The 26,739-nt window shown below is 39.1% G+C and overlaps 1 protein-coding gene across 2 annotated transcripts in view; it reads right to left on the bottom strand.

The window, feature by feature from the left end:
- The window catches only part of kiaa1549lb (KIAA1549-like b), a 58,277-nt gene that overhangs the window by 29,467 nt on the left and 2,071 nt on the right, over positions 1–26,739 (bottom strand). The window contains exons 1-4 of one of the 2 annotated variants that reach the window (XM_086072111.1): positions 19,227–19,405; positions 6,344–6,673; positions 2,939–3,400; positions 1,686–1,801 (exon numbers count right to left, since the gene is read on the bottom strand). In XM_086072111.1, coding sequence (XP_085928237.1) covers positions 1,686–1,801; positions 2,939–3,400; positions 6,344–6,491 — 726 coding nt within the window. In that variant the 5' untranslated portion in view covers positions 6,492–6,673; positions 19,227–19,405. Of the gene's footprint in view, positions 1–1,685; positions 1,802–2,938; positions 3,401–6,343; positions 6,674–19,226; positions 19,406–26,739 lie in introns of those variants that run through there. The other variant, XM_086072110.1, reaches the window with a different exon arrangement.

The following is a 26,739-nucleotide window of genomic DNA, read 5'->3' as shown; positions in this document are numbered from 1 at the left end:
CCATTTATAAGCCTTAATTAAACACACAGGCGACTGACTGCCCTTGCCAGCAGCTTGCATCCCATTGAGTGAGAGAGCGCAGCGCCACTAAAAGGAGCCCACGGATCCCGTGGTGAAATGGGTGACTGGAGTGCAGTGAGGCAAGACACTTTGTGAGCTTCAAGGAGACATGGGAGAGCACTGACCTTCAGTTAGGTAGAGTTGAATAAGGTATTTATTCAGCAATATGTTAGGCTAGGTTGCAGTGGTGTAGAAGTGTTATAATAACCTCATGTGGTGACACGAAAAAAGCTCTCAGTGTGACGTAGTGCACTTATACCATGGCAAACATCAAGCACGAATAATATGCAAGTTGTTTCAATTACCAATCAGAAGACATGTCAGTTTGATGACTGCTGCAATCCTCATTTAGACACTGCACCTCATCACCCACTGCCTTGTGGGACGCAACACTCAACCTCATTTCTATATCAGTCCTCACTTAGCCTATATGAGGGTCCTTGGTTTTAAGTGTGCAATTTACTTTGAGTTAGTAAACTTCCAAATGTGTGTCAAGGGAAACAACAAAAAGTGTTGACGAATGCTGAGAAGATGAAAGCCCACAGGCAGTTCATGCAAAGGTGGATGATGATCACAATGAAAAACAGAGTTGTATTTTAATATATTGAAGCCATATTGAACCCACTGGACACTTCGTCAGCTATACCTACTGAATGTAATCCAAAAATGGAATGGGAAATCTTCATTGTCCTTACACATGCACTAGTACAGAGCAATGAAATTTCACCATAAGAGGGAAACAGGATGGAAATTCCTTTCGGTACTCGCTAAAAAGAGTCCTATAAATATGTTCTATTTTAAATATCACCATGCTCCCAAAGTGGGTTTTTTTTAATCCTAGAGCATACAAAAGGCTTTGATGCAGCCTCTGAACTGAAGAGAATGCATGAAGCAATGGTAGTTATTATAAAAACGGCCAGCAGGTGGCAGCAGAGTATAAGAGATCGACCAGGGCCATGTTGCAAAATGCTGTTTCCCCCACTGTTTTAAACAGATTTGTCAATAATGATGAAACTTCGCTATATTCTAATGCTAATTGCTGCAAAACGGAAACAGATAGAAATATACTTTCGACTTTAATCTTTCTTTTGGTAGGTTTCATGTTTTTATAGCAATTGAGCACAATATTCTGTGGGCCTTCAGTCAAAACAGACGGGAGCGAAGGGGGTTGCTTCAGTGAAAATGACTGGGATTAAATGAGACAAGAAGGGAAGACGTGAAGGAGGTAGAGGGGGGAATAAAAGACAAGGCTCGAGCCATGCTCGCACAGGGGAGCATAGTATTAGCTTGGAGAAAAAAAACTTGCACGAAAAAAATGTCAAGAATGTGATGGTTTGGGTAACAATGGAACCGTTCCCTATTCTACAGAACTAAAACTCCTGTTGCCTGTTGTCTTCTGTAAACCAGGAAATGCCTGCTATAACGTGGACATCCAAACAAGCTCAAAACTCTTTTGTTAAAGGTTCACCGTGCACCCTACAGAGTGCTAATCTTGTGAGCAACATTTCTTATCCAGGGATTTGGATAGAGCGTACCCCAGTGTATATATGAGGGAGTCTGCATTCTCCTTTAAAATGTACTTTACATGCACTGTTTCAAGAAAGCAAATTTATAACTGATTTAACCTGTGCTTGGGCTGAGCTATCATTCAGAGCTTTGCGGAGGCCTTGACTGAGTCCGCGGCGCAGATTCTGCCTCTGGATGCTGTCCAGCCTGTTCCTCCTCACGTAGATGGACACAACTATGACACAGGAATGAAAAGATGAATTAAAAACTGAGAGGTGATCCACAACATACAAATCAACAGGCTTGGGGAGTAACGAAATACATGTACCGCCGTTACGTAATCAGATTGCAAACATTTTTTAACTGTGTTCCATTACAGTTACAGGAAAAAACAGAGGGAGAGAGAGCGCGTGGACGCCCGCGCGAGTGGGACTGTTGCTACATGTCGGGGAGGTGGGAACGATTGAACGAACTGACTAGTCGTGTCCTCCACACGCGGCCAGTTTGAAAAAGCTTCACGGACGGGAGGAGGAAATGGCGACCGGTATTCACTTGAACTTATTCGGAGCGAAAGTTTGAGCTGAGAGTCCAGCGGCATGCTACGCGCTGTAGCTTCTTGCTAGCTAGCCCGCTAGCCTACAACCATAATGCGAGTTACACCTTCCAAACAAATCTTCCTCCCACCAATTCACAATTTAGACATCATAAACAACATATACACGGCTAAACTTGTGACTCGGATAAAAGTTAATTTTGCAGTTGATGTCACATATCGTCATCCTCATTGGATGACTATCTATCTATCTATCTATCTATCTATCTATCTATCTATCTATCTATCTATCTATCTATCTATCTATCTATCTATCTATCTATCTATCTATCTATCTATCTATCTATCTATCTATCTATCTATCCATCCATCCATCCATCCATCCATCCATCCATCCATCCATCCATCCATCCAGCTAGCTATCTAACTGTGAGGTGTGGTTGCTTTCAGTGACAGTTTGAAAACAGCATATGGCCAATCAATCAATCAATCGATCAATCAATCAATCAATCACTCAATCAATCAATTTTAATTACACTAGGATTTTTGCTATTTGTAGGCTGAACGGGTCCTTATCACCCGCAACTAGCAGGGGCACGTTGTATAGAATATATATTGTGGTGATATTTATTTTTATTTTGTCTTCATGAGCATACTCAATATTGGAGTGATCCAAAAGTAATCCAGTTACATTACTTTAATATGGTACTTGGATTACGTTACTAACTAAAAAAAATTAGCAGGTAACTTGTAACTGTAATGGATTACATTTTAAAAGTAACCCTCCCAACCCTGCAAATACACAAGGGTCATATTTACCTGTTCTCACCCACAATCTTTCGGTGATATTGCACTGCTGAGGTGGAGCTTCAGTGGTGGTGGTGAAAGGGGAGATGAAGACAGTAGTTCCTCCTCTCTGAGGGTTCGTCCTCAAGATTGGGGGTATGAAAACTCTCCTGGTGGATGGAGCCCTGATGGTGGTGGTGGTGGTGGTGGTGGTGGTCACAGGCAGCATCGTGGTTATGGGGGTGGACTGCGCGGTGGTGACTCTTGGCGAAGGCGTTGAACTGCGGGGCAATCTCGTAGTGCCGCTTGCAGCCACGCTTGTGGTGCTGAGCTTCACAGAGGCTGTTGTGGTTTCCTGTCGAGCAGTCAGAGGTGATACCTGAGATGTCCTCTCAGTGGGCCCAGGAGGAGTCATTCCGGTGGGTTTGGAAGGGGCTAGTCTGGCGGGTGCGGACACTCGAGATGTCCCAGCGGTTAGCTTGTCCCTCTCCGCAGCTGTACAAAGACAAGCATTAACGGGAGGGATTACTCTAGTGGAATTTGGTCTTTGTAGTCCTTCTTAACACGAGCTTTTGAGATTGATTTCAGTATTATTATTATTATTATTTCGATTAGGGGTGTCAGGCGATTACAATTTTAATTTTTTTTGTTTCAATAGTTAACTCACGATTAATCGCAAATTTTATATCTAAATGTACAATAAAATGAACAATAAAATATTTTCATACTCTTGTTAACATAAAAGTGGGGGGGAATGTTAAACTAATAGAAATATGGTTGCACCTTTTAGTCATTGATACAGTAATTTCATAATAATTCATAAAACTGAGTTAAAATTAAAAAGATTGAGTGTGATATTGATTTGTGTTGGTCATGTTTCTGCCACTAGATGGCATAATTGCATTTGTAAGACATTGGTGACGGCTTAATATATTTTTCTTTTCATATTAAGAGCTAACTAATCTTTAACATGTAACTTGGAAAAAATTCTGCACACTTTTACAATTGTAAAATACAACTTGACCCCAGTCTCCACAAATATATGCAATATTATTAAATTTACTGCTGCTAAATTTTGACGTGGACGTAGTAAGGGGCGGTCATTAATCGCGCGTTAAAAAAATGGTGGCGTTAAAGGAACTTGAAATTAACGCACTCATTTTGACACCCCTAATTTCCATATTACTTGTCGGCTGTACAGCTGAAGGAAGGTCTAACAAACCAACTCTAAAAGAATCAAAAGTTGAAACGAAATGAAAACTAATTATCAGGAAAAAATCCCAAACTATTCTAACCCTGGTAGGAAGGCTTGTTTCGAAGTAACATCCACATTCACTCCTCTCAAGATGAGCTCATTCTCGTGTAGGAACGAACCACTTACTCACTACTATTTGATGAATCAAATCTTACGCATGCACGTGCACGATTGTCGACCGTCCGAATTTGGATCTTCACGTGACGGTCCATCTGCTGCTAAATTTGAATTGGACAAATAAAGGCCAGAAACTCTTGATAAAAGGCTTTTTTTTTTTCAAAATGGTTCATCTTTGGTGGTGCTCCACTTTCGATGTGTTGCCATTACTTTTGTGCCAAAGCTGAAAATAGCTCTTAATACCTCAAGTGCTTTCGTATGCTGGCCATCATTGGCGCTGCCACCACTATTAGGGTTTTTGGACTTATCTGTGAAACAAGCACACGAGGTTCGCTTCATTCCAGTTAGCATTTTATGACTTTGCCCGAACTCTTCATTGGAGTGCCCATCAATGTGGTCCGTTGATTACTCGACAGACAATTGTGGTCCTTCCTTCGTGTCGCAATTAAATGACTTGCGTAGCTCTGCTTCAAAGACAGTCTATCATTTTTGAGAAAAACACTACAGTGCGTTTGTCATCCTCCACTCACTTCACATTTTATGACTTGATTACTCGACCAGTGGAATTTATCTGACACTATATTCAAGCCTTGGTGGACTCGGGCTTCAGAGGTGAGACTCAAAGTGAGATATCAGGTAAGCTTTAGATAACAGATTTGTTTCCATGATGTCAGGGACTTAAGGCCGAATTTGTCCATCTGTCACTAGTAAATCATGTTTAGGTGTCTCTAAGGACACCAGATGAATCACATCACTGCGCAGATAGATGTTTAGAACGGTCAATGTTTGTATACGCAACTCTCGTATTGATGGCCGATCATCCCAACTGAGAGCTTGTGAGTTCCTTCAATTTAACACTGTCCATTGAGTGAATGATGTGTCTCTACTTACTACTTGGACATAATCAAGTGATGAATCAATGAGGTGTTCAATTTATTGCCCTTTTTACCACTGGCGATGAGGATGGTAACGAGACAGTGTGATTTGTGATACCTGAGTAGAAATTGGTGGATTAACACATTCATAGAAAAGATGATTGGAATACCGTTTCCAAGCAAGAGCCAATAACAATGTAAACGTTACGGTTTGGGGCAGCATGGTGCAAAGGTGGTTAGTAGGGGTGGGAATCTTTGAATGTCTCACGATTCGATTTCCGATTTTTTTGGGCCTGCGATTCGATTCAGAATCGATTTCGATTAAGAACGTGTGTTTTTTTTAATTCAAAATGATTTGATTGACAATGATTTTTGCTTCAATCTATAGATGTGCAAGGAATTGTAATGATCTACTCCAGTCTGACTCGCTAATGCTAATTAGCGCGCTACTCGCGGCACTTTTATCACTCAAAAGAACGGCTCCACACTGCAAAAAAAACACTTTTATTGGAATAACTTGATCGTGACTTTTCCCTTCTACTCTCTAATGTGGCTACAACTTAACAGTGTATTAGACCGTGTGGAACCACACTGCCCCTAAGCGGCCAAATCGGGTACAACATGAACAGCGCTCCCAATAAAGGCACGCACAAACAAACAAAGGGGAGACAGTATAAAATAATTTAAATAAAATCGATTTTGGGACATTTAAAATTGATTCTGAATCGTACTAAATGAGAATCGATTTTTTGTCACACCCCTAGTGGTTAGTACATCTTGCCTCATCTGGCCTTTTTTCTCTCTGGGTACTCCAACATCCTCCTACATTTCAAAAACATGAATCTTAGGTTGATTGGCCGCTACAATTTCCAGAAGCGCGAATAAAAGTGTGAATGGTCGTTAGTCAATATGTGTCCTGCCATTAGCTGGCGACCAGTCTAGGACGTACCGTGCTTCTCTCGTCCCAAGTCGGCTGGGATAGGTTCATCCGCAGCACAAATAAGGACAAGCGATATAGAATATGGATGGAGGATACTGTTTAATTCAGTGGAACAGCGCTACAAACTATTCAATGACCTTGAGAGGAAAATTCAGCAGAATGGCAGATGGAGACGACAAAGAGCACGTGTGTCCTAACATTCGCCATCATGGAAAAAGCAAAAAGTGGTGTAAGTAGCCAGACAGTCTTACATGAACTTCCTGGGGACGATGAAGACGGCGCCTCTGCAACTCGGCTGGAATTTTGTGAAGGCCTTTGGGTGATGTTGATATCAGTGGAGAGTGTCGGGGAAGTTCGACTACGGCCAAGGCTGTCTGGGTGTTTGACAGTTTCCGCCATGACAGTTAAGACAGACGAAAAGGCAGGTAGGCCCGATAGGCCTTGCCCCACAGATTCTGAGCCAGCCTCTGAATGGGGGGCCGCAAAAGGCACCCTCTGGTCAGCCGATGGATGAGCAGGAGCAGCCGGGACTGCGGGGTCGCTTGGTAAGGACGAGCCAGAGGCATCATAGGTGTTCTTTTCTGTTAATTGAATACAAAGGCGATGTAAGGTTAATATTCCAGATACAGGCTACTATTACTGTTAAATAGTTTGGTTTCTCAGACTTTAAAAAATGAAAACACCCTGACACAAATATTGATGCAGACCTTTCTCTACAGTACTATAGTAGAGATAGACCGATAAGTTTTTTTCAGGGCCGATATTGATGCCGATTATTTGTAGTCAAGGAGGCCGATAACCGATATTTGGAGCCGATATTCAATTTCAGTCCCCCCAAAAAAGGGTGAGTTGGGGAAAATTGGCTTCAAAAAATTTTTTTTAATACAAATGCCAATTTGGACTTTGTTGTAATGCCTTAAAGTATGTTTACTGAACAGTTTTTCTAACTTTTCAAAATGTTGATTTTTTATTTTTTTTATCTTAGACGATAGACATCCTTTTAAATTTCTCACAAAATGTTCAGGGAGCTCCAAAGGTTATCAGTACGTTTTAAAAAGTTAAATGGAAACTTAAACAAGTAAATACCATAGCTGTCTATAGTTTTCTACAGTAAATAATTTTTGTTCCCAAAAATTTAAAATACCTAAAATCTTAACTTTGACATTTCTTAGTTTTAATGTTGAACAAAAACAAAAGGTTTAGAAGGTTCCCAGCATCTCTTATAAAGTTAACTGAAAATTTAAATAAATAGTTCCCTGAGATTTAAATGGTTTTATATTGACCTTTTATCTTCTGTCAGATATATATATATTTTTAAAGGCCGGTACCAATATTCGTCAAAATGCCCAATCTCGGCGCCGATACGATTATTGGTCTATCTATTCCTATAGCTAGTAGCCACTGTACCAATTAGCATGCGGGCTATCCCATCTAGCATTCAGGTAGACCCTGATCATGGTGGACTAATTTCTAGTCAGACCTGCTTGTCGGGTCAAACGCAGAAAGAAACTGCCGTGCACGTTATAATAATCCGAAAACTGCAGGAAACAATTTTCCAGCTCAGAATCTATTCTAGTGCTGATCCCATTCTCCGCTTTTATTCACATCCAATCACCAACAGATCCATCAGTGGGTTTCCTGTGACTATCTTCCATCCCCTCAGCATGCTGAAGTGCATCCAGATAGCTCTCCTTCACAGCACATTATGGCATTTGAAGGGGAACTTTGAATATTAAGTGAAATATGCGGAGCGTTGTCAAGCACAGTCATTTGGGTTCATGTCGATTTAAAATGACTTGCACGTGTGTATGAGGTTTCGACAGTACGCGCGCACGTTTTACATTAAAACTGTAACAAGAGAACATTGATTAATGTCACCGTTATCCCAAGAAAGTGTCACAGTGCCTTCCTTTATTTCTCCCGCATATTTCCTGTCTGTGATTAACTCAATATTATGGTCAAATGTGATTATCACTGTATGACAATCTTAAGCTGTTATTCAAAGATGGAAAACATTTATCAATGTGAAGCCATTATAGAAACCAACGAATGTGTGAGCTGCTTCAATACTGCCATAAGGTCACTAACAAAATGGACGTTCTAGCACCTCTCCTGCTCTGCTGACACGGGTTCGCATGCCAATCCTCGCTGAGGTGTTGGCTACCACCGGTTAGCCACCTGCTCTAATGGAGCGAAGCATATGGGATGATTTTTTTTTTTTTAACAACGGGCCAGAGAGGGCAAGGTGATTAGATAAATGAAGTTTTGGCTTGCAGGAGGGAAATGAGAAAGTGAAGCTGACAACTTCGGGTGAGTAAGTGCAGTTGGGAAATGAAGGAAGGAAATGGAGAATGGAAAATATTGGTGGCCACAAAAATATTGACGCTTTGGGCAGTTTCATGTAGGGGTGTACTCACTTTTGTTGCCAGTTGTTTAGCTATTAATGGCTGTCTTTGGAGTTATTTTGGTGGAACGCTGTTATAAGCTGTACACTGACTACTTTTCATTGTGTTAAAGTGTCATTGTCATGAAAAGATACAATTAAATATCTGCAGAAATGTTCGGGTTCTAATCACTTTTGTCAGGCACTGTACATTGTGATTGTCATGGAGCTGTTTTGAATATTTGTTGTTAGCAAAGCGGCACAGTGGGACACACAAGAAGAATAAACATATTCTAACAATATGTTTAAAAATATTTTCTTTTTCCACCCCTTCAGTCATTTTTTTCCAATTTAAAACTTTCTCTCAGAAGTCCACACAAATGCTTTATATTCATCCCCTGAGCAGATAGCACTATGTTTGAGTAACCAGCAGTCCGACATGTCACTGCGTGCTCCATTATACACTACTTCTCCTTTTGCTCTCAGCTGTTTTTGTGCTTTTGAGTGCAGAAAATGGTAAACAAGAGAGTACATTTCCAAAGAGAGGCGCAGAGAACCCTGCGAGCAGAGAAACACATTTCAGAACTAGGATCATCTGCTTCTGATGAGGTGCCAGAGGCATCCCTCAGGTTTGGACCCTTTTCATGGACGACGCACACACATACTGGATGCTAGCGGTGGGAATGAGTCTCATGATTCGATTTCCGATTTTTTTTGGGCCTGCGATTCAATTCAAAATCGATTTTCGATTCGGAGCGATTTTTTATTGAAAATGATTAGAATGACAATCATTTTTGCTTTATGTGTGCGCAAAGAATCGTCATGATCTACTCCAGTCTGACTCGCTAATGCTAATTACCTCGCTACTCGTGGCACTTTTATCACTCAAAAGAACAGCTATTCATACAAAACGTTTCAGGAATGTATACAGAGAAGCATCTTAACATTACTCACCGGCATATGCTCTTCCTACACTGCAAAAAAAAAAAAAACTTTTATTGGAATAACTTGATCGGGACTTTTTCCTTCTACTCCAAATATGGCTACAACTTAACAGCGTATCAGAACGCGCAGAACCGCACTGCCCCTATGTGGCCAAATGGTGTACAACATGAACAGCGCTCCCAATAAAGGCACACTCAAACAAGGGCAAGACAGTATAAAATAATTTAAATAAAATCGATTTTGGGACATTTAAAATCGATTCTGAATCGTACTAAATGAGAATCGCGATTCTTAGGAGAATCAATTTTTTTGCGCACCCCTACTGGATGCTAATAATGCAACCAAGCTGTTCTAGATGTCTTATGGTGTGACTTTAAGTCGGTGGGACGGTTGGAAGGTCCTGACATCCTGCGCCCTGTCCTGTGTGTGCTGCGCAGTGATGGCCACTGCTGAGGTGACACAATGCAGTGCTTTCTATTTTCCTCAGTGACATGCATCAGCTATCTGGACCTCGGCCCGGGAAACACTTAACTACTGCAGTCATGCAGAGATGTCGACATGTGCTCCATAAACGAGATGTTTATCTTCTCTTTCAAGACTTTTGAGTCTTTCTCGATGGCAGATGCCAGGGGTAGGCAACCCCGGTCCTAGAGAGCCGCAGTCCTGCATGTTTTAGCTGTCTCCCTCCTCCAACACAGGTGATTCACATGATGAGATCCTAAGTCAGCTCTGGATAACGATCCTCGGGTTATGGGTGTTAAACTAGGGTTAAGGGTTGGTTGCAAATTGAGTTTTGAACTAGGATTGGGGTTTTCAATGAGGGCTGAGTCACGTGGTGATAAGCATGGAGGCCTGCCTCACAATATCTGTTGTAGGTCAGCCAATAGGTGTTTGATGGGGTTGAGGTCAGGACTCCACCCCAAGCATGCCTGTATGGAACTTGCTTTGTTTATTCAAAAATGGATGTACTCAAATGTTGTGAAGCACAGAATGGGCCAAAAATGTCTTGGTAAGATAAAGAATCAAGCACAACACTTAAAATATAGTGTTGTATTTTTAAAGCCGTTTCCAACACAGACAAGAGAAAGCCATTACTCAAGTTAGTTTCAAAAGGTAACAGGGGACACATTCTCGCTGAATTCTTACATGAAAGATTATATTTATCTGCTGGCTCAATCGCTTTGAGGAAGAAAAAAAAAGAGAGAGAGAGTGAGCGAGAGAGAAATAGATGCCTGAGGCTATTGATTTTTTGGCCTCAATGTGCACATTCAGAAAGATGCAATTTCTCTAAATGGTGCACAAGGTGTACAAAGCGAGCCATTCCAGGAAAGTTTTTACAGTAGCCCGTCGCCGGCCAAGGAGCCATATTTGGGAATTTAACAAAATGGAGCCACATGCCTTACTATAAGGTGGTAGAACAAGGTGATTTCTCCTTGCCAATCAGATAAGAAGAGTAAAGAAAATATCATGCATATAATCAATTAAATGCTACTTAATCATTAAAAATCTAGAAACTTTCCCTTGCAAGCTGACACTGTAATATATTACTTATATTACATATGTAGATATAATACAAGTTGATTCAATCTCCACAGTAAGCTTGTGATGTAGCCTCACTTTGTTTTGTCTTTCCTGATCACGAACACTTCTTAAATTTAATCCAATAATTTTCCATCGTGGGACAGTGACAACCTGTCAAATGCGCTGAAAAGGTTTGCTCATCTGCATTCTGAATATGAAGCACTAGCATGACAGTCATTGGAATTCAAATGGACGGGTTAAGATAAAAAAAAATAATGGGTGCATGTTCGTGAGGGTCCTCTCATCATTAGAAATTAATATGAAAGAAGGAGCATTAAAACTAGCAAAAAGAAGTCCTCTGTCACTATTAAAAGCAGTAGAAGTGACAGATTTTTTTGTTGACTTTATGCAGGCATGTGCTTGTCAATTGTAAACAATGTTGTTACAATGTTGACATTGTCAGTTGCTATGCAGTTGCTATATCCCCTGTGATGATATTTGTAGTTGCTATGCAGTCTCTATGTCCCTTATGATGATGATGTATTTGTCACTCTTATTGTGTCTAGTCACTCTTATTTTGCAGTTGCTATGTCAGTTATCATGTCCCCTATGATGATACGGTTGTCAGTTATTATGCAGTTGTTATGGTACTATATTAGTCACTCTAGTTTGTCTATACACAAACTATGTATCGTTCTGGTGTTACGATGTTGATGTTGTGAGTTTCTATGCAGTTGCTGTCAGCTGCCTGTGATATATGTAGTTGCTATGCAATCACTATGTTCCTTATGGTGATTATGTATTTGCCACTCTTATTGTGTCTAGTCACTCTTATTTTGTGGTTGCTATGCAGTTACTATGTCCCTTATGATGATCATGTTCAGTTATTATGCAGTCGTTATGGTACTATAATACTCACTCTAGTTTTTATATAGACAAACTGTTGGGTAGTTTCTATGCAGTTGCTACGTCCCCTGTGATATTTGTAGTTGCTATGCAGTCACCATGTCCCTTATGATTATGATGTATTTGTGACTCTTATTGTGTCTAGTCACTCTTATTTTGTGGTTGCTTTACAGTTACTATGCCCTTTATGGTGATAATGTTCAGTTGTTATGCAGTCGCTATGGTACTATAATACTCACTCTAGTTTGTCTATAGACAAACTGTTGGGCTATGGAATCGCTGTGTTGTTACGATGTAGATGTTGTCAGTTTATATGCAGTTGCTACATCCCCTGTAATATTTGTAGTTGCTATGCAGCCACTACTTCCCTTATGATGATGATGTATTTGTCAATCTTATTGTGTCTAGTCACTCTTATTTTGTAATTGCTATGCAATTACTATGTCCCTTAGTCAACAGTCACTCTTTGCTTGTCTACAAACGTATTTTATCATATAGGCTTTTATTCAGTCATATACGATTGCAAATTGCCCAAGCGAGAGTTACTGAATGAAAATGTTGTCAGCATGTCAAGGTTTTCCCATTTATACTTTTCCATGTCTTCCATGTGTTCTGCATTCAGCCAGTCCTGCTCACTGTGGTTACTTTATACTTTTGAGTTTGTGTCATGTTTGCGGTCACGTGACAAAAACTTCAATCACATTTGGATTCACTGATCCATTGTGATGGTGTACAGTATAAAGGCAAATTCAAAATAACCCTGTTTTCATCAACCTCTGTGCCGAACTAAATATGTCCAATACAAATATACAGCATGTGAATAAAATTTCCCCTTGGGGGATTATAATGAGTGTAATAAAAACATTAATAATAATTGTCTTTACATTGCTGCTCATTTTTGGGCTAAGAAAACGAATTCTTCAAATTAGCAAAAATCCAACAGAAGCACATCATTGTGCCACTTCAAATAACATCTTGTCACAGCGCGGCTCTGTGTGTCGCATCTGCGTGCAGAGAGGAGGACGAGACATTAAAACTCATGGTCGTCTGCCGCGTGCATGATGCGAGAGGAGACAAGACGATAAGATAACTGCATGCTGTGACTCTGATGGATCTCGGGATTGCGGCCGCCAGTTGACATGGTGGATGTGAAATGGCAGCTGGGGTCAAGGGAGGGCGCCGGCTAATGAGATTACGTGCAAGGTGAGCACGACTGTCACCTTCTGAGTTATGCATTTGCTCTACTTAAGTTGGCAGACCTAATACTTTTGATGGGGGACGTTTTCATTAATTGGAAAATTCATTTTTAGAGTGACATAATCATCTCACAAGATATGCAGTTATCATGGTAGCAGGCGCAATGCAGTAGGGTAAAATGCCCGATATAACAAATGAAATGGATTGCGATGCATATTTTGACCAAAGTTAACAAATGTGACTCAACAATGGAGGAGAAATCATTTGAAGCAAAGTAGTGGCCCGAGAAATTATGAAAGTCAACTGACAAAAATATGCAGTATGTTTATTTATTTTTATTTAACCTTTATTTAACCAGGAATGTCCCATTGAGATTAAAAACCTCTTTTCCAAGGGAGTCCTGGCCAAGAGGCGGCAGAAGTTACAGTTACAGCAGTTCCCACACAATTTAAACACAATATTAAATGGCATAAAAAATTATGCAAAACAGGTACAAGTATGTAACTTCTGCCGCTTCCTAGGCTGGAATTCTGCATTGCAGCAACAAAATGAATGATGTGTATTTTACGTCAGGCACTTTTCTGGGCAGCTAAGGGGTCCTCGGGAAGATGTGTGGAGTTCATTTGCAGCAGGCTGTCTACATTTGTGATAAAGATATGACAGAAATAAACAAGGCAGTGCAATGTAAACAGTCATTCCCTGTTATTATTATTAGGTTCTGAAATTCGTATATTTTATGGTTGGCACTTTGTCAGGCAGCTAAGGGGTCCTGGGGAAGACATTAATTATTCTATGATTATTTTTCTGCTACAGAAAATAAAAGAGATAGTAAGCCGTAATATTACGAAATTGCCATTCCTCATTTGAAAAGAGATGTCAACTCTGTCTTTTATAATGCATGGTAGCTATTTGTTTACAGGATTTTCACATGCAAAGCTATCACAACAAAAGTCAAGTGTCTTAAGAGTAGAACCCAGGCCAACACACATTAAGTTAGCTTAGTGTTTTAAGCACGGGCTCCGCATACATAATGTACAGTAAGTGCTTGGTTTAAAAAGTGGCCGTCCTAGTTTAAGTCGGTGGTGTCTTCACAGTAACACAATAGAAGCACTGGACATTTTTTACTGGCCACAATGTCACATTTGTTGATGCAAGACAAAACTTCAGTCTCTTCACAGGGTGATGCGTGCAGGTGATCTCAAGGTTTGGTCATCTGCGGCGACAGAATGAGCGCAAAGGCAAATGTTCGGGTATGACTATGTGAGAGCGGTCACATGTCCCTTCCTCTGACTCTTTAATTGGGCCCGAGGAGACACTTAAGAGGAAGTCAGAGTTTCTCCTCCAGTCAACTGACAGCCTGTTTTATTATCAGTGCAGTAATGCCTTGATTTATGAGTTTCATTTGTTTTGTTATCGTTGTCGAAAATTCATCTTACCCTTTTGGAATGAATGAAAATGCCATTCAACCAGCCGGCCCCGCCCCCACCCCTCAAAAAAACACCAACAAAAATGTTCTGTAAGATGTTTTTAAATAAGAAAATTATTGTACTTAAAAAAAAAATAGAATTAAATAGATTGTTAATAATAACTTCATGCTTTATTCAACAGACATTGTGCTGCTCCTTCTGCTGTGAACATCTAGGCCACCAGGGGGCAGTATAATACATAGACATACTACACGAAGTTCTGGTTATGATTCACTGAAGAAGACCTCTGCACCTAAGTAAATAGTAAATGATGATAAAGAATATATGCCTGCGAGTGTTGTTCTATGCACAAATATAAGTTGTTTAAAGGTTCGTAACTACCGTAATACCAACACTATTTCCTACTAATTCAGATCAATCCGGTTCCAACAGGGAGCAGTAGAGGTTGCTCAAGGCCAGAGAAGGTTGAAGGAAAGCAGACAATGAGGGATAATAAGGTGAGAAAAGCCTGCTAAGCTTTTAGTTCAAGCCGACTGAAATCTTGAGCATAGGAATACTGACTAAGGCTAACACTCAGTAGTTTGAGGTCCCTGCAAGCTGCAAGGCCCAATCAAATACAAGCCTACTTTACAGCAGGACATTTACAAGGATTTGGGGCTTCAAAAAGAACTGCACATATTGTACTGTAAATTGCAATGAGATTGACTTGTAGCCTTGAAACATTCAGTTAGGATATGTTGTGCAATAGCTTCTGAAGCATGAAGCGGAGTCTTGTTTGGCTATTTGTTGCTTTTGTGAGTTATGAACAAACTACACAATCACCTTCCATTAAACTATATGGAGTGGTGTTGCATGTAACATGCGAGACCTGTTTAAATTTTGGTGGGGCTCCAATGACTTGTTTTCAACTCTCGCCGTTACAGTCCGCTTGCATTGGGACAGTTCAATTCAGCCACTTGGTGGAGGTCTGTCTGTCTTCTGCTATTATTGTTTGTTGTTGTAATTGTATGCCTGAACATCACTTTGCAATGTCATGGGACGTTCGCAAGCTATGCTGTGACTAAACTTAAAAAAATAAAAAATAAAATAAAAAAAGAGATGAGTTGTAATTGGTCGTCACTTGAGCAGCTGTGATGTTATTTTCGGTTGACAAGCAAAATGGCCACCCCTTATGGAGGACCAAAACTGCCAAAATTAAAAATAAATAAATATCTAAATGACTAAAAGTGAAAATAAAAACGGATGTAAAAAATATAATTCATAAATTAAATTAAAAAGATAAATATAAATGGAAAGAAAAAAGAAAAAAATGAATATATCCATAAATAAATGAATACAAGTAAAAATAAAAATAAAAAACGAGATTCAAAAAATAAATATAAAAATAAATGTCGAAATAAATGCAAAAATAAATATATAAATAGAATTAAATATCAATCAATAAATAAAAACGCTCTGCTCTCACATTTATTTATTTCATGCTGCAGACGCTGTTTAGTCAAAATGTTATTCAAATGAGCAGGCGGTCCTAAGCGTGTCTTGGGTTGGGCTTCGCCTTTGCATATCTTGTTCCATTTATATATATATATTTTTTTGTATTTAATTTTTGAATTTTTATTTTAAATGTTGGCAGTTTTGGTCCTCCATGGCCCCTGGGATGGCTTTTGCTGCTTTATTCATATTCCACAAACGCAATATTAATCAGAATATATGTTTAGACTAGAGGGGGCTGCATAGAACATATTGTAAAGAAAATATTTGAGTTGACTTGTATCATTCATCGGCAGCAACATAGTGAAAAAAAGGGAGTAAAATTCCATTTTGTATCACCAAATGGCTTCTTTCGTCACAACATCCCCGCTCGTGCGTCACATCGCAACGATCACGTGTTCAACCTTGATGCTCCACAGCTGGTGCAAAACAAAAATCTCCGTAGGTTCTCGCTGACAGAATGATGGATCTGCACTGCAAGGGAAGCCTCGGCCACTCTGAGGCAAACCACACGTTAATGCAGCTGGTTCTGTGACGCCAGTGGAAACCTCACTGTCATCTTTCTAATGAGGTCAATTTCAAATGCTCATTTCGCAACAAACACTGCATGATAGGCAGATTCACGTCACACTGCTGCAACCTTCACCACAATGCTGAACAGCGGGACTGTACCAATATTTGGAATGTTATGTTGCGACTATGACAAGGCAGTAACATTTGTCGCCTTTTTTTCCACCTCATACTGTGCAGTAATCAATCAAATTATTCAATATAATTATAAAACTAGCAACTCATTGAGAGAACAAAGAGCCCCCTGCGGTCTGCATAATATTTATGATAATTACATGCAAAATTTCAAACAGAAAGCAGAGGTTTTGTTTCAGATCAACGCCAGAGGCGGACGGCACGGTGGAGTATGTGGTTAGCAAATAGCAAGTCTGATTCAAAGTTAAAGGTTGTGAGTTTGAATCTCACTCGGACCCTTCTGCATGTTCACCCTGTATTTGTGAAAGCAAACTTATTAGGTCAATTAAAGACTAAATAGTTCATAGTAGGTGTTAATATGAGTGTAAATGATTGACTGGCGACCAGTCCAGGGTGTACTTTGCCTCTCACACAGTCAGCTGGGATAGTCAGTAGGCAGTTGAATGCATAGGTGGATCAATACCAGATGTGAAATCTGACACTTTTTCATGAATGTTGTCAACTGCCACACATTAAAGGACATTAAAAGGTGGCATCAAATGCAAAATCAATAGATGAAACATTGGGCTCTATTTTTGTGCCCAATGCAAATCTGGCGTAAGGTGCAGAGTAAATCTGCACACGGGCGGGCCAGACTTAGTTTTGATATTTTCGCTGAGATCACGTTACACTACCTGCGCCAATACTTGGATGTGGTTCCAGCAGCCGTAAAGTTAGTCAATTGACAGGTGTGCTGAGTCCATGTCAAAGGAAACGGCACTGTCAGCTGAGGTGATGGACGATAGAAAATGGATGGGATAGGATAAGATTGTATTAAAAATGTATATTACTGTATTTCCTTATATGTTACGTTCATATACTCAAAGGCAAAGAGTATAAGGTGTCGATTAGGAATAAGGTTTCATTAGGCTTTCTTTAAGTGAATATTTTTTTATTAAAAATATACATAAAATATATGATATTATATTATTCTATGGTGTTATACAAAAACATGTTAGTAAGACTTTTAAGCACATCGACACCACCCGCAAATATTCTGTTGCCTTAGTTTTACTAAATATCACCACATTAGATACTCAACATAACAGATGCTCAAAATAATCTCCAGTATTATTTACGCTGAAATCGAGTCCGATATGAATATAATATGTAATACGGCTTCTCATTGACTACTACTGAAAAACAAACTAGATCATTAATGAATAAAAGAAGAAATTAGATCAGGGATGTCAAACATACGGCCCACGGGCCAGATCAGGCCCACAAAGGGGTTTAATCCGGCCCTCGAGATGATCTTGTAAAATAAAAATAAATTGTAATGTCAGCCCAATTAATCTACAATGGCGTATATATATATATATATATATATATATATATATATATATATATATATATATTAAAACTCAGTGGCAAATTTGGGAGAAAAAACATGCAAGTTTATAAAGTGGCAGATTTGTGAGAGAGAAAAACTCAGAAACTTACAAGAAATAATACACATAGCGTAGCTATAGTCTAATCATGTGAGGATTCGTTGGTGGTTAATGGAACACTGTTTATAAAATTAAAAGGCAGGATGGAGACTGATTCATTCTTAAATTTAAACTTTACTCATCATTCACCGTAGCTAGAGCGACAACACTTCCTGATCAGCTGACTAGCACTTACCAATCAGAAGCTAGCATACTTTAGGTAAATGCATGTGAATGACGAAGAGCAGAAGATTCAACACATCAACTTAGCTACTTGTACAAAAAAAATACCAAAAATGTATGAATGTGTAAATAATCATTCTGGAAACATACGGAATTGCACAAATAAATATACTTTTTAACAAATGAACTTAAATGTTTGATCCTCAGGGTGTAGACCTTCGCAAAGCGAGGCGTTTTTGTCGCTGGCAGTACCCGACGTTTAAAAGAGTGAATGCTCAACATCATATGGTAAATTTCTGCTCAAGCAATTACTATCTTCTTATTTGAAAACTGGCACAAATGAGTGGTACGCTACATGTATTTCTCGTGAGTATTTTTTTCTCGCAAATTTGCCACTTTATAAACTCGCAAATTTATTTAAAAAAAAAAATTCTCTCAAATTTCACCTTCTAAAAATATATATTTATACGAATGAAGTGAATATCCTGACTCAATCTTAAATATCACATACTGCATGTCCACCCTGAGTAGCAATAGCAGTGTTGCGAGTTTATTTCAGAGCCCAAAGGCAGACAGACACTGTAAAGAGTTTGTCCTCACACGAACCCGCCCATATGGTAGGTTTCTGTCTGAATAATAACTAGGTCATGTCAGTATGCAGAAGTTTGATGGATGGAGGCATCAGATGCCATTTGAACTTTAAAAAAAAAAATCTCGTTAATATAATTTCCTTTAGGTGAGATTCTTTGCTAACTAACCTGACACCACATGACAAATTGTTTCAAAAGCCGGGAAAAAAAACTCTATAAGGGGATTGGCACAAGCCTTTTATGCCATAATATATTTAAAAACATATATACGCAACAAGAACATATTGCAGACAAAAACCGCAGTGGCAAATGAGTACCTATAAATCCAACGCATCCAGGGAGGACACCATAATGCCTCCTCTCTGCACAAAGTCATGGGAGTGGTGATGTCAGACAAACATCACACCCACACAATGAAATGATGTAACAGCACGTCCCTGATGGATGAGGGGAAGAAAACGGTGCCATTTGCTTCACTGCAGAGTGCAGAATTGATTTGTTTGTAAACGACGTGCAAAGAGGCAGCTCTCCAGAGACAGAGAGGCGGTCCAGGAGCACATTGGGATTTAGCCTGGGATGAACTGGTCTTCTGGGAGCCAGCCGTGTCATCTGAACACTGAAGTAAAAGCATGAATCAAACAAATGCTACATGCTACAAGAATACACATCTGTAGACCTGAGGGCAGGTCGAAAAACATTATTGGCCATTTGATTTCAGGGTATATTCGACAGCTTGGAACTCTTATTTTCTAACTTCCTGCAAGGTGGAAGTTTTATTTTGAAGGAATACGGAAAAGGATGACGGTATATTAGACGGTACTTTGAAAGTGCGCAATGAGACAAAACGACGGCAAATTCCAGTTTAAAAATATACTTAACCCGTTTGAAAGTGTTCAACAAGGTAAAGAATTATGCTTAACTCTAAATTTATGTTTTTGACTTTGATTAATCACACTTTATATGTATGGCATTATTATGACTGATGGTGTCATGTTTTATTTTCTAGCTGTTACGGGGTAAGTATGGAGGACCAAAACTGCCAAAATACAAAATAAATTAAAATTAAAATATAAACGGATGTAAAAATAACAATAATAATAATTAAAATCAATTATTAGTCATCTCATGATGTTCCGGTGCAATTTGATTCAAGTTTGTTGTGTGTGGCAGTACTTAATACTTGAGGGGAACCATTTAACCTAGCATGTCATAATTTCAGCCATGTCATTCAGACGCAAATAAATATTCAGCCTTGGTCTAAGATCAGGTGAATGCCATTCTGGTTTGCTCATCATTATCAACAATATTTCCAGCCTCATTTTCTTCAGCACATCTTTTCCTGTTTAACTGGGGCGTGGTACAACCTGGACTGGACACGAGTCAAACACAGTTCACATCCTGTAATGAAGTTGGTGAAAGTTGTTCAAATTACCTCCAAATGTGAAATGCGCTAAAAAGTGTGCAGGCTGCAGGACTTTTCGGAAAGCGAGATTACTCATTAATAACACTTCAACAAGTGTCCAACTCTCCCTTTAATGCACTCAGTTTGTGACGCTTCACTGGCACCAATGTAGCAAATGGCTTCCTCCACTCATCTCCTGCGCACGAGTGCTAGCAACCGGGAATAATGGGACTTTAAATTAAAAAAAGAAAGAAAATAAATTGCTATTTAAACTACAAGTAGGCCCCCCTCAGTCAAACTTTAGGGACTGATGAGGACATCACATGAGGTCATCTCATGGCTTCTTGAGGTTACGTGTTGGTTCATGTCATGAAATCCTATGAAACTTTCAAGCGCAGAATAATTCAAGACTGTGTGAAATGGCGGAAATTAATATTGCAATATCATGAATATTTCCTTTTGCCTTTTAGTTTAAAGCCACGGTATAAAAAATATGGGGGGGAAATAATAAGGCTTGCAATGAAGGACCATTGTCTCTGTCATTGCAGTGGTGATCGGAATCATCAACTTGAATGATCGGTCCAGCCAGGATGCTTTTCGTGATATGTTCCAGTGCTAATGTAAAAGACTGGAAAAGACAAGGACCTCGATCCCACTCCTTCTTGAAGCGCCGGACATACCATGTTATCATGCCAGATACTGACCCCAGTAACGCCATCCACAAAAACAACTGATGTACACAAAAGAATTCCATTTGACGTTTTTACATGACAATGTAATCATTCTTTGTTTGTTGTGGTTGTGAGAATCCCAAAAATAGGTCAGGACACAGACCAACAAAGTTCCATTCATTGTCATCTCTAATTAAAATGTTGTCACCAGGCTACATTTAGTGTAAAATAAGTTACAGTGGAGCAATTACGGTGTGTCACAGTCACGGGGTTCTGGGTTCAAGTCTTGGGAGTTTTCCCTGTGCTTGTGGTAGTTTTCTTTAGGTACACCAACTTCCTCCCATGTTCCAAAAATTAAGACCATAGGGAATGGATTGAAACATCTTTCATTTTTATTTCTTTGCTGATTGGCTGAGAGGAAATATGTCATTCTCCTTATAATGAATAATGCAGGGTCCATTAGTTCAGGTCATTAATTTTCTACAGTATTATGGTTATTTGCCCAATAAAGGATTACAGAGCAAAAATATATATACAAATAAAAATTAAAAATAATATACAAATAGGGCCTGGCCAATTATTCAGCTGATATTAGCGATTTTAAAATCGGTTAAAATATATATATATATAATAATTTAAAGGTACATTATTTTACCTCTTTTTTTTTTTTTACACAACACGATATTAACAAAACAAGACAAAAATAATGACATTCAAGAACCCCCCCCAAATGGCAAAAAAATTGCCCATTTTTTCTGATATCTTTCTTTGTTGTAAAGTTAAACAAATACTACAGAACAATCTATTGTAAAATAGTTAAATATTAGAAAATAAGACAGAAATAATGACATTTGAGCACCCCCCCAAAAAAGGTAAAAAAATGGCCAATTTTTGCTGATATTTTTCTTTGTAGTAAAGTTAAACATATACTACAGAACAAATTATTGTAAAATAGTTGTATATTTTGCTTATAGTTCATATTTTATTTTTATTGTTGTAAGCATTAAGCGACCAAAATGAAGTTAAATGATTAGATTTTAATTAAATTAACAAAAATCCATATCGATTCGGGTCCTAATATTTATTAGTAATTGTTATTGCATTCTTTCGGTTTCAGTTTTTCATTGCTATCACTATTTTTGTACTTTTTATTTTGTTTTTGTTTTTGCATGTGTGCTGAAGCACCACAGCGAAATCTTTGTCTTCCGTTAGCATGTGCTAGCAGCGCCTAAATGCACAGAGCAATGCTGGAGAGAAACATGAATGTAGCTCATAACACACAAGAACAAATATTCCCTTGATGGCACTGAACTATACTGGGGATAATACGGAGCAGATGGTCGGCTCAACTAATTAGAAGGCGTGTTTGCTGTTTTGGTTACGTGTATGGCTTCTAGAAGGGATGCTAGCATTCAACGCAGGCAAGCTTTTAAACTTCATTAGGATTTGACAAAGAACCTCTCAAAGATAATTTCCAGCACCAATAAACGTTTAATTGTTTGACACCAGCGTTTTCAATTTGTGGTCTTAAACGCTTGGCCTGCAAGAATCCAGACGGATGAAGACGTGTGAGCGGAATCTAAACGCTGACGTTTTAAACAGCGCGTCGCCGTTTTTTAACGCGTCTGCATATTGACCTAGCGATGTGACGGTAAACATCGATCCGGACCGGCCACATTCATTTGACGCTTTTACTCCCAAGTTAATTAACCGCTGTGCGCTAAATCGCCGCAGCGAGGTGAAATGAGGGGAACGGGGTCGGCCGCACGCTATCGAGGGTGAGTCACACTTGTTTGTGTAAACTGACTTCCAGGAAATTGTTTGAACATTGGTGGCAGCTTTGAAAGGGCTCATGCTGGCAGAGGCAGAAGAAAATAAGAGGAGCAAAAAGACAAGCGATGTGCAGATCCTGCTTTTGAAGTTAGGCAGTCATTCTTTTCAATCAAACTACACTTTGTGTATTTAGTTAGCTTAGCCTTTCGGTCCACAAGCTAAATGCTAACGCTAAAGGTAGATTGTCTGAAAATAGAGCCTTAATGACAAAATGTTAAAACTACTGGTGTGATGCGTTTGTTGATTTTATTTGAAGCTATATATCGTCACTGCTGTGTAGAAAACACTTATGTCCATTTTTGTCATTTTTACGTTTTCGGGACATTGCATTTAGTTGCATCCCAAAAACAACAAAATGTAGAAAAAATGACAAAATTCACATAAATGTTTTTCGCTTAGAAGCGACAATTTTAATGATATTTTACTAGTATGGCCGCCAACTTTTATAAATATTGATTTTCAGGGGGTAACATGTTTTTTAACGATAGCATGCTATTTATTTTGTTGTTGACAGAAATTGCTTTCGATTTGAATGTTTGGGTTTTTTGCAAGAAAAAAATAGTTTTGCCATGCACAAATGAATTTAGCATGAATGTTAAAATCAATTTATGGATTTAAGCGTTTTATTTCTTCTGTCTTATTTTATTTTGCTTTATATTAAGGGGTCAAGCTAAACATTACAAATCGGATGTCACACACGTGACAATATTTTTTAAATCAAATTGACTGTTTCCTATAGACTTTATATTTCAGATTATAAATCAACAGAGCAGTCTTAAATCATAAAATGATTTTATTTTTTTGCAAGATACATTAAATCAGCTGTTGTTAGTTGATGTTGCATTTCTTGTATTTTCCATTATTTTGTCCTCTCAAAGTTTATACAGTTTTGAGGTCAATTCCATTTGCCTCAATATCTCTGAGAAGTGAAGTGAAAAAGCTAAACTACTTATATATGCAGGCAGGGCTAACAAATATCTTATAAGTTCTCAATTATAACCTAAGTTTGGGGAAAACAACAGGATTGTTGTGTGAATGGCACACACGTGACAGGAGAACGGTCCTAAATGTTGCACGAAGGCCAGTCAATTGGTGCAATGTGAATCTTTTTTTTCTCTCATTGTATTCAATTACAGTATTTCATTAATGAATGTTTTTAGTGAAGGCAATGTTCACGACATTTGTATCTAAGGCACCATCAGTACCGTTGTGAGAAACATGTTAAAAAGCAAGCAACTGGGAAGCTGGAGCCGTTAGCACTCGTGCAAGGCAATTTTCTAGCATGCTTAAACACACCTGACACCTAAATTACAAAATGTTTGACGAGTGTGAACATCATTTTGTGCCACACTCTGGCCTCAGCGCAGTTGGACGAGGTGAGCACATGCGCAGGCATGCAGTAGATGTGTCACTAATCCAATCAGCCCTTCTGGGACCTTACATAACAGGGAGGAGTATTATGGACACACACACAAAAAAAAACGGATTAATATATCGTTACGTTTGGGCGGAAATGTCCTTTTTTTTCACAAATTGATACTATTAGTCAGTCCCTATGTGGATCTGTTAGTTTGACAAATTGTTGACCAATCAAACTCAGTGTTAATGTTTCAACAAATATGCATTTTATTTTATTTTATTTTGTTTAGTGAACAGTGTTGGTTTTGGAGATGCAAGGATTCCATTCCACAGTGAAATGGCAGTTGCTGTAAAATTAAATACAAAACTAGTTTTGTTTTGGGGGGTTTTCCCACTTTGTTACCACAATGTTGTTTAGTGTTTGTTTAGCTCCTCAACTCATAGTTCCTTGGCACCCAGATGTCACATGGCAGCAAAGCCCTACTTTTGTCTAAATGAAACTCCTCAACTCAATCCAATGTAGTTCATAGGCAGCAAGATGCTACAGGATGGTGGCAAAACTCTACTTTTATCTAAATGAAGCACCTCAATTAATTCTGCATAGCTCATTAGCATCAATATGCCACAAGATGGCAGCAAAGCCCTACTTTTGTCTAAATGAAGCTGCTCAAACTCACTTCAACATAGTGTCATTGGTACCAAGTGTCCACAAGATGGTGTCAAAGCACTTCTTTTATATAAATGAAGCTCCTCAACTCATAGTTCCTTGGCACTAAGATGCTACAAGATGGCAGCAAAGCCCTACTTTTGTCTAAATTAAGCTGCTCATGAAACTCACTTCTACGTAGTCCATTGGTACCTAGTGTCCACAAGATGGCGTCAAAGCACTTATTTTATCTAAATGAAGCTCCTCCACTCATAGTTCCTTGGCACCAAGATGCCACAAGATGGCAGCAAAGTACTACTTTTGTCAAAATGAAGCTCCTCAACTCAAGTCAACATAGTTCCTTAATATCAAGATGCTAGAAGATGGCGGCAAAGCCCTACTTTTGTCTAAATGAAGCTGCTCATCAAACTCACTTCAACGTAGTTCATTGGCACAAAGTGTCCACAAGATGGTGTCAAAGCACTTATTTTATCTAAATGGAGTTGCTCATCTTAATTCAACATACAGTATTTCGTTGCTATTAAAATATAATTAAATGGTGCAAAGTCCCTCTCTCCAAAAAAGCAGGGGCTTACAGTATTGGCAACTGTCAGCACAAGAAACAGTGCAGTCTAATGAACATCTTTGCGGCCCATTGTTTCTAATGCTATTTGACAGTATTGCAGTGTGTGTGCAGCTGTGTGATGTGGCGCTAGTGATGGTAGTCATCGCTGCCGAGGCACCGCTTCTCTCGTCTCAGCCTCATTCTAAACAGTCAGCACATCCAGTAGTATTAAACATGTGGCCCTGCAGCGCTCGCTTGTTTTGTTTGCTTGGGTCAAACGCACCGTGTTGTGTCAAAGTCGTATTAGAATGAAAACAATATGCAGCTTCATCAGAGAGCACGCTTGTTTTTTTACAGGCGACCTTGACCACAGAGATAAACCTACTCTTGGCAACATTATGTGTGTCATTAGTGCTGACCCAGATGCTCTGAAACGCATGCGACGGCACTGCTTTGCAATCCCAGAATAACTCCCTTCAGCTTATACAGACAATGATCATAGTCATGTCGGGGGGGGGGGGGGGGGGGTAAAGCAATTTTAAGAAGTTGACAATAAAGAAAATTGGACTGAGGAAATGAAAGGTTTGTGTGAGTGAGTGTGACAAAAGAGCGACATCAATTCACATTGCTTCCCTTGCAGTGGAAGGACAATATCAGTTGGTGGCGCTAATGCACCATCAAGCTACTTTGCCAACCACCAATAAACACCACAGAAGAAGAGTGTAACTGAAACTATTGTTTTGTGCAGTTTTTCGCATACGTTAAAAACGCGAGTGTTGCCTCGCGATACTGCTAACAAGTTTTTCCACATACAAGCTGTAATTTTTTTAATTTGTCTTGTCAGCGCAAACTTGAGAAACAGTATTGTGGCAGTGAACATAATCCAACTCCACAATCAGCAGCAGTTTGGCAATTCATCCACACACAAAAAGAGCCCTCAAACTGTTTAATGATAACCCAAGTCCAAGTTTACTGTTAAACTAAATTACATATCGAGTATTTAAAACGGCCACTTAGCTTTTCCTTTGGTTAGTTAGCTTAGCTTAATGTTAACAAACGATGCAAAACGCCATTGGCATGCTAACGGTTGGGATCAATAGTCGCTGTTTTAGAAGCAAAGGATGTTTGGGATAAATGGTGGAGCAACTGTACACTGCCGGATGAACAATTTAGACACACCTGAAGGAGCAGCACAATCAACTGGATTGCGGCATTAAATCAGGATGTACAACTGCTTACTTATTTACATTATCTGTAATTTGGCTATTACTCTATTCTTAAAGTACAATGTTATATTGTTCTATTTTTCTTTATTAAGGATGGGCAAGAACCAATACCGGGTATTGGTGGTATC

This window comes from Leptonotus elevatus, chromosome 3 (genome assembly GCF_054856555.1).
Source record: "Leptonotus elevatus isolate MCC_2025b chromosome 3, RoL_Lele_1.0, whole genome shotgun sequence".
Taxonomy (NCBI): Eukaryota; Metazoa; Chordata; class Actinopteri; order Syngnathiformes; family Syngnathidae; genus Leptonotus; species Leptonotus elevatus.
Note: the sequence above shows the minus strand (reverse complement) of the source record. Positions and strands in the feature narration are given on the sequence as shown.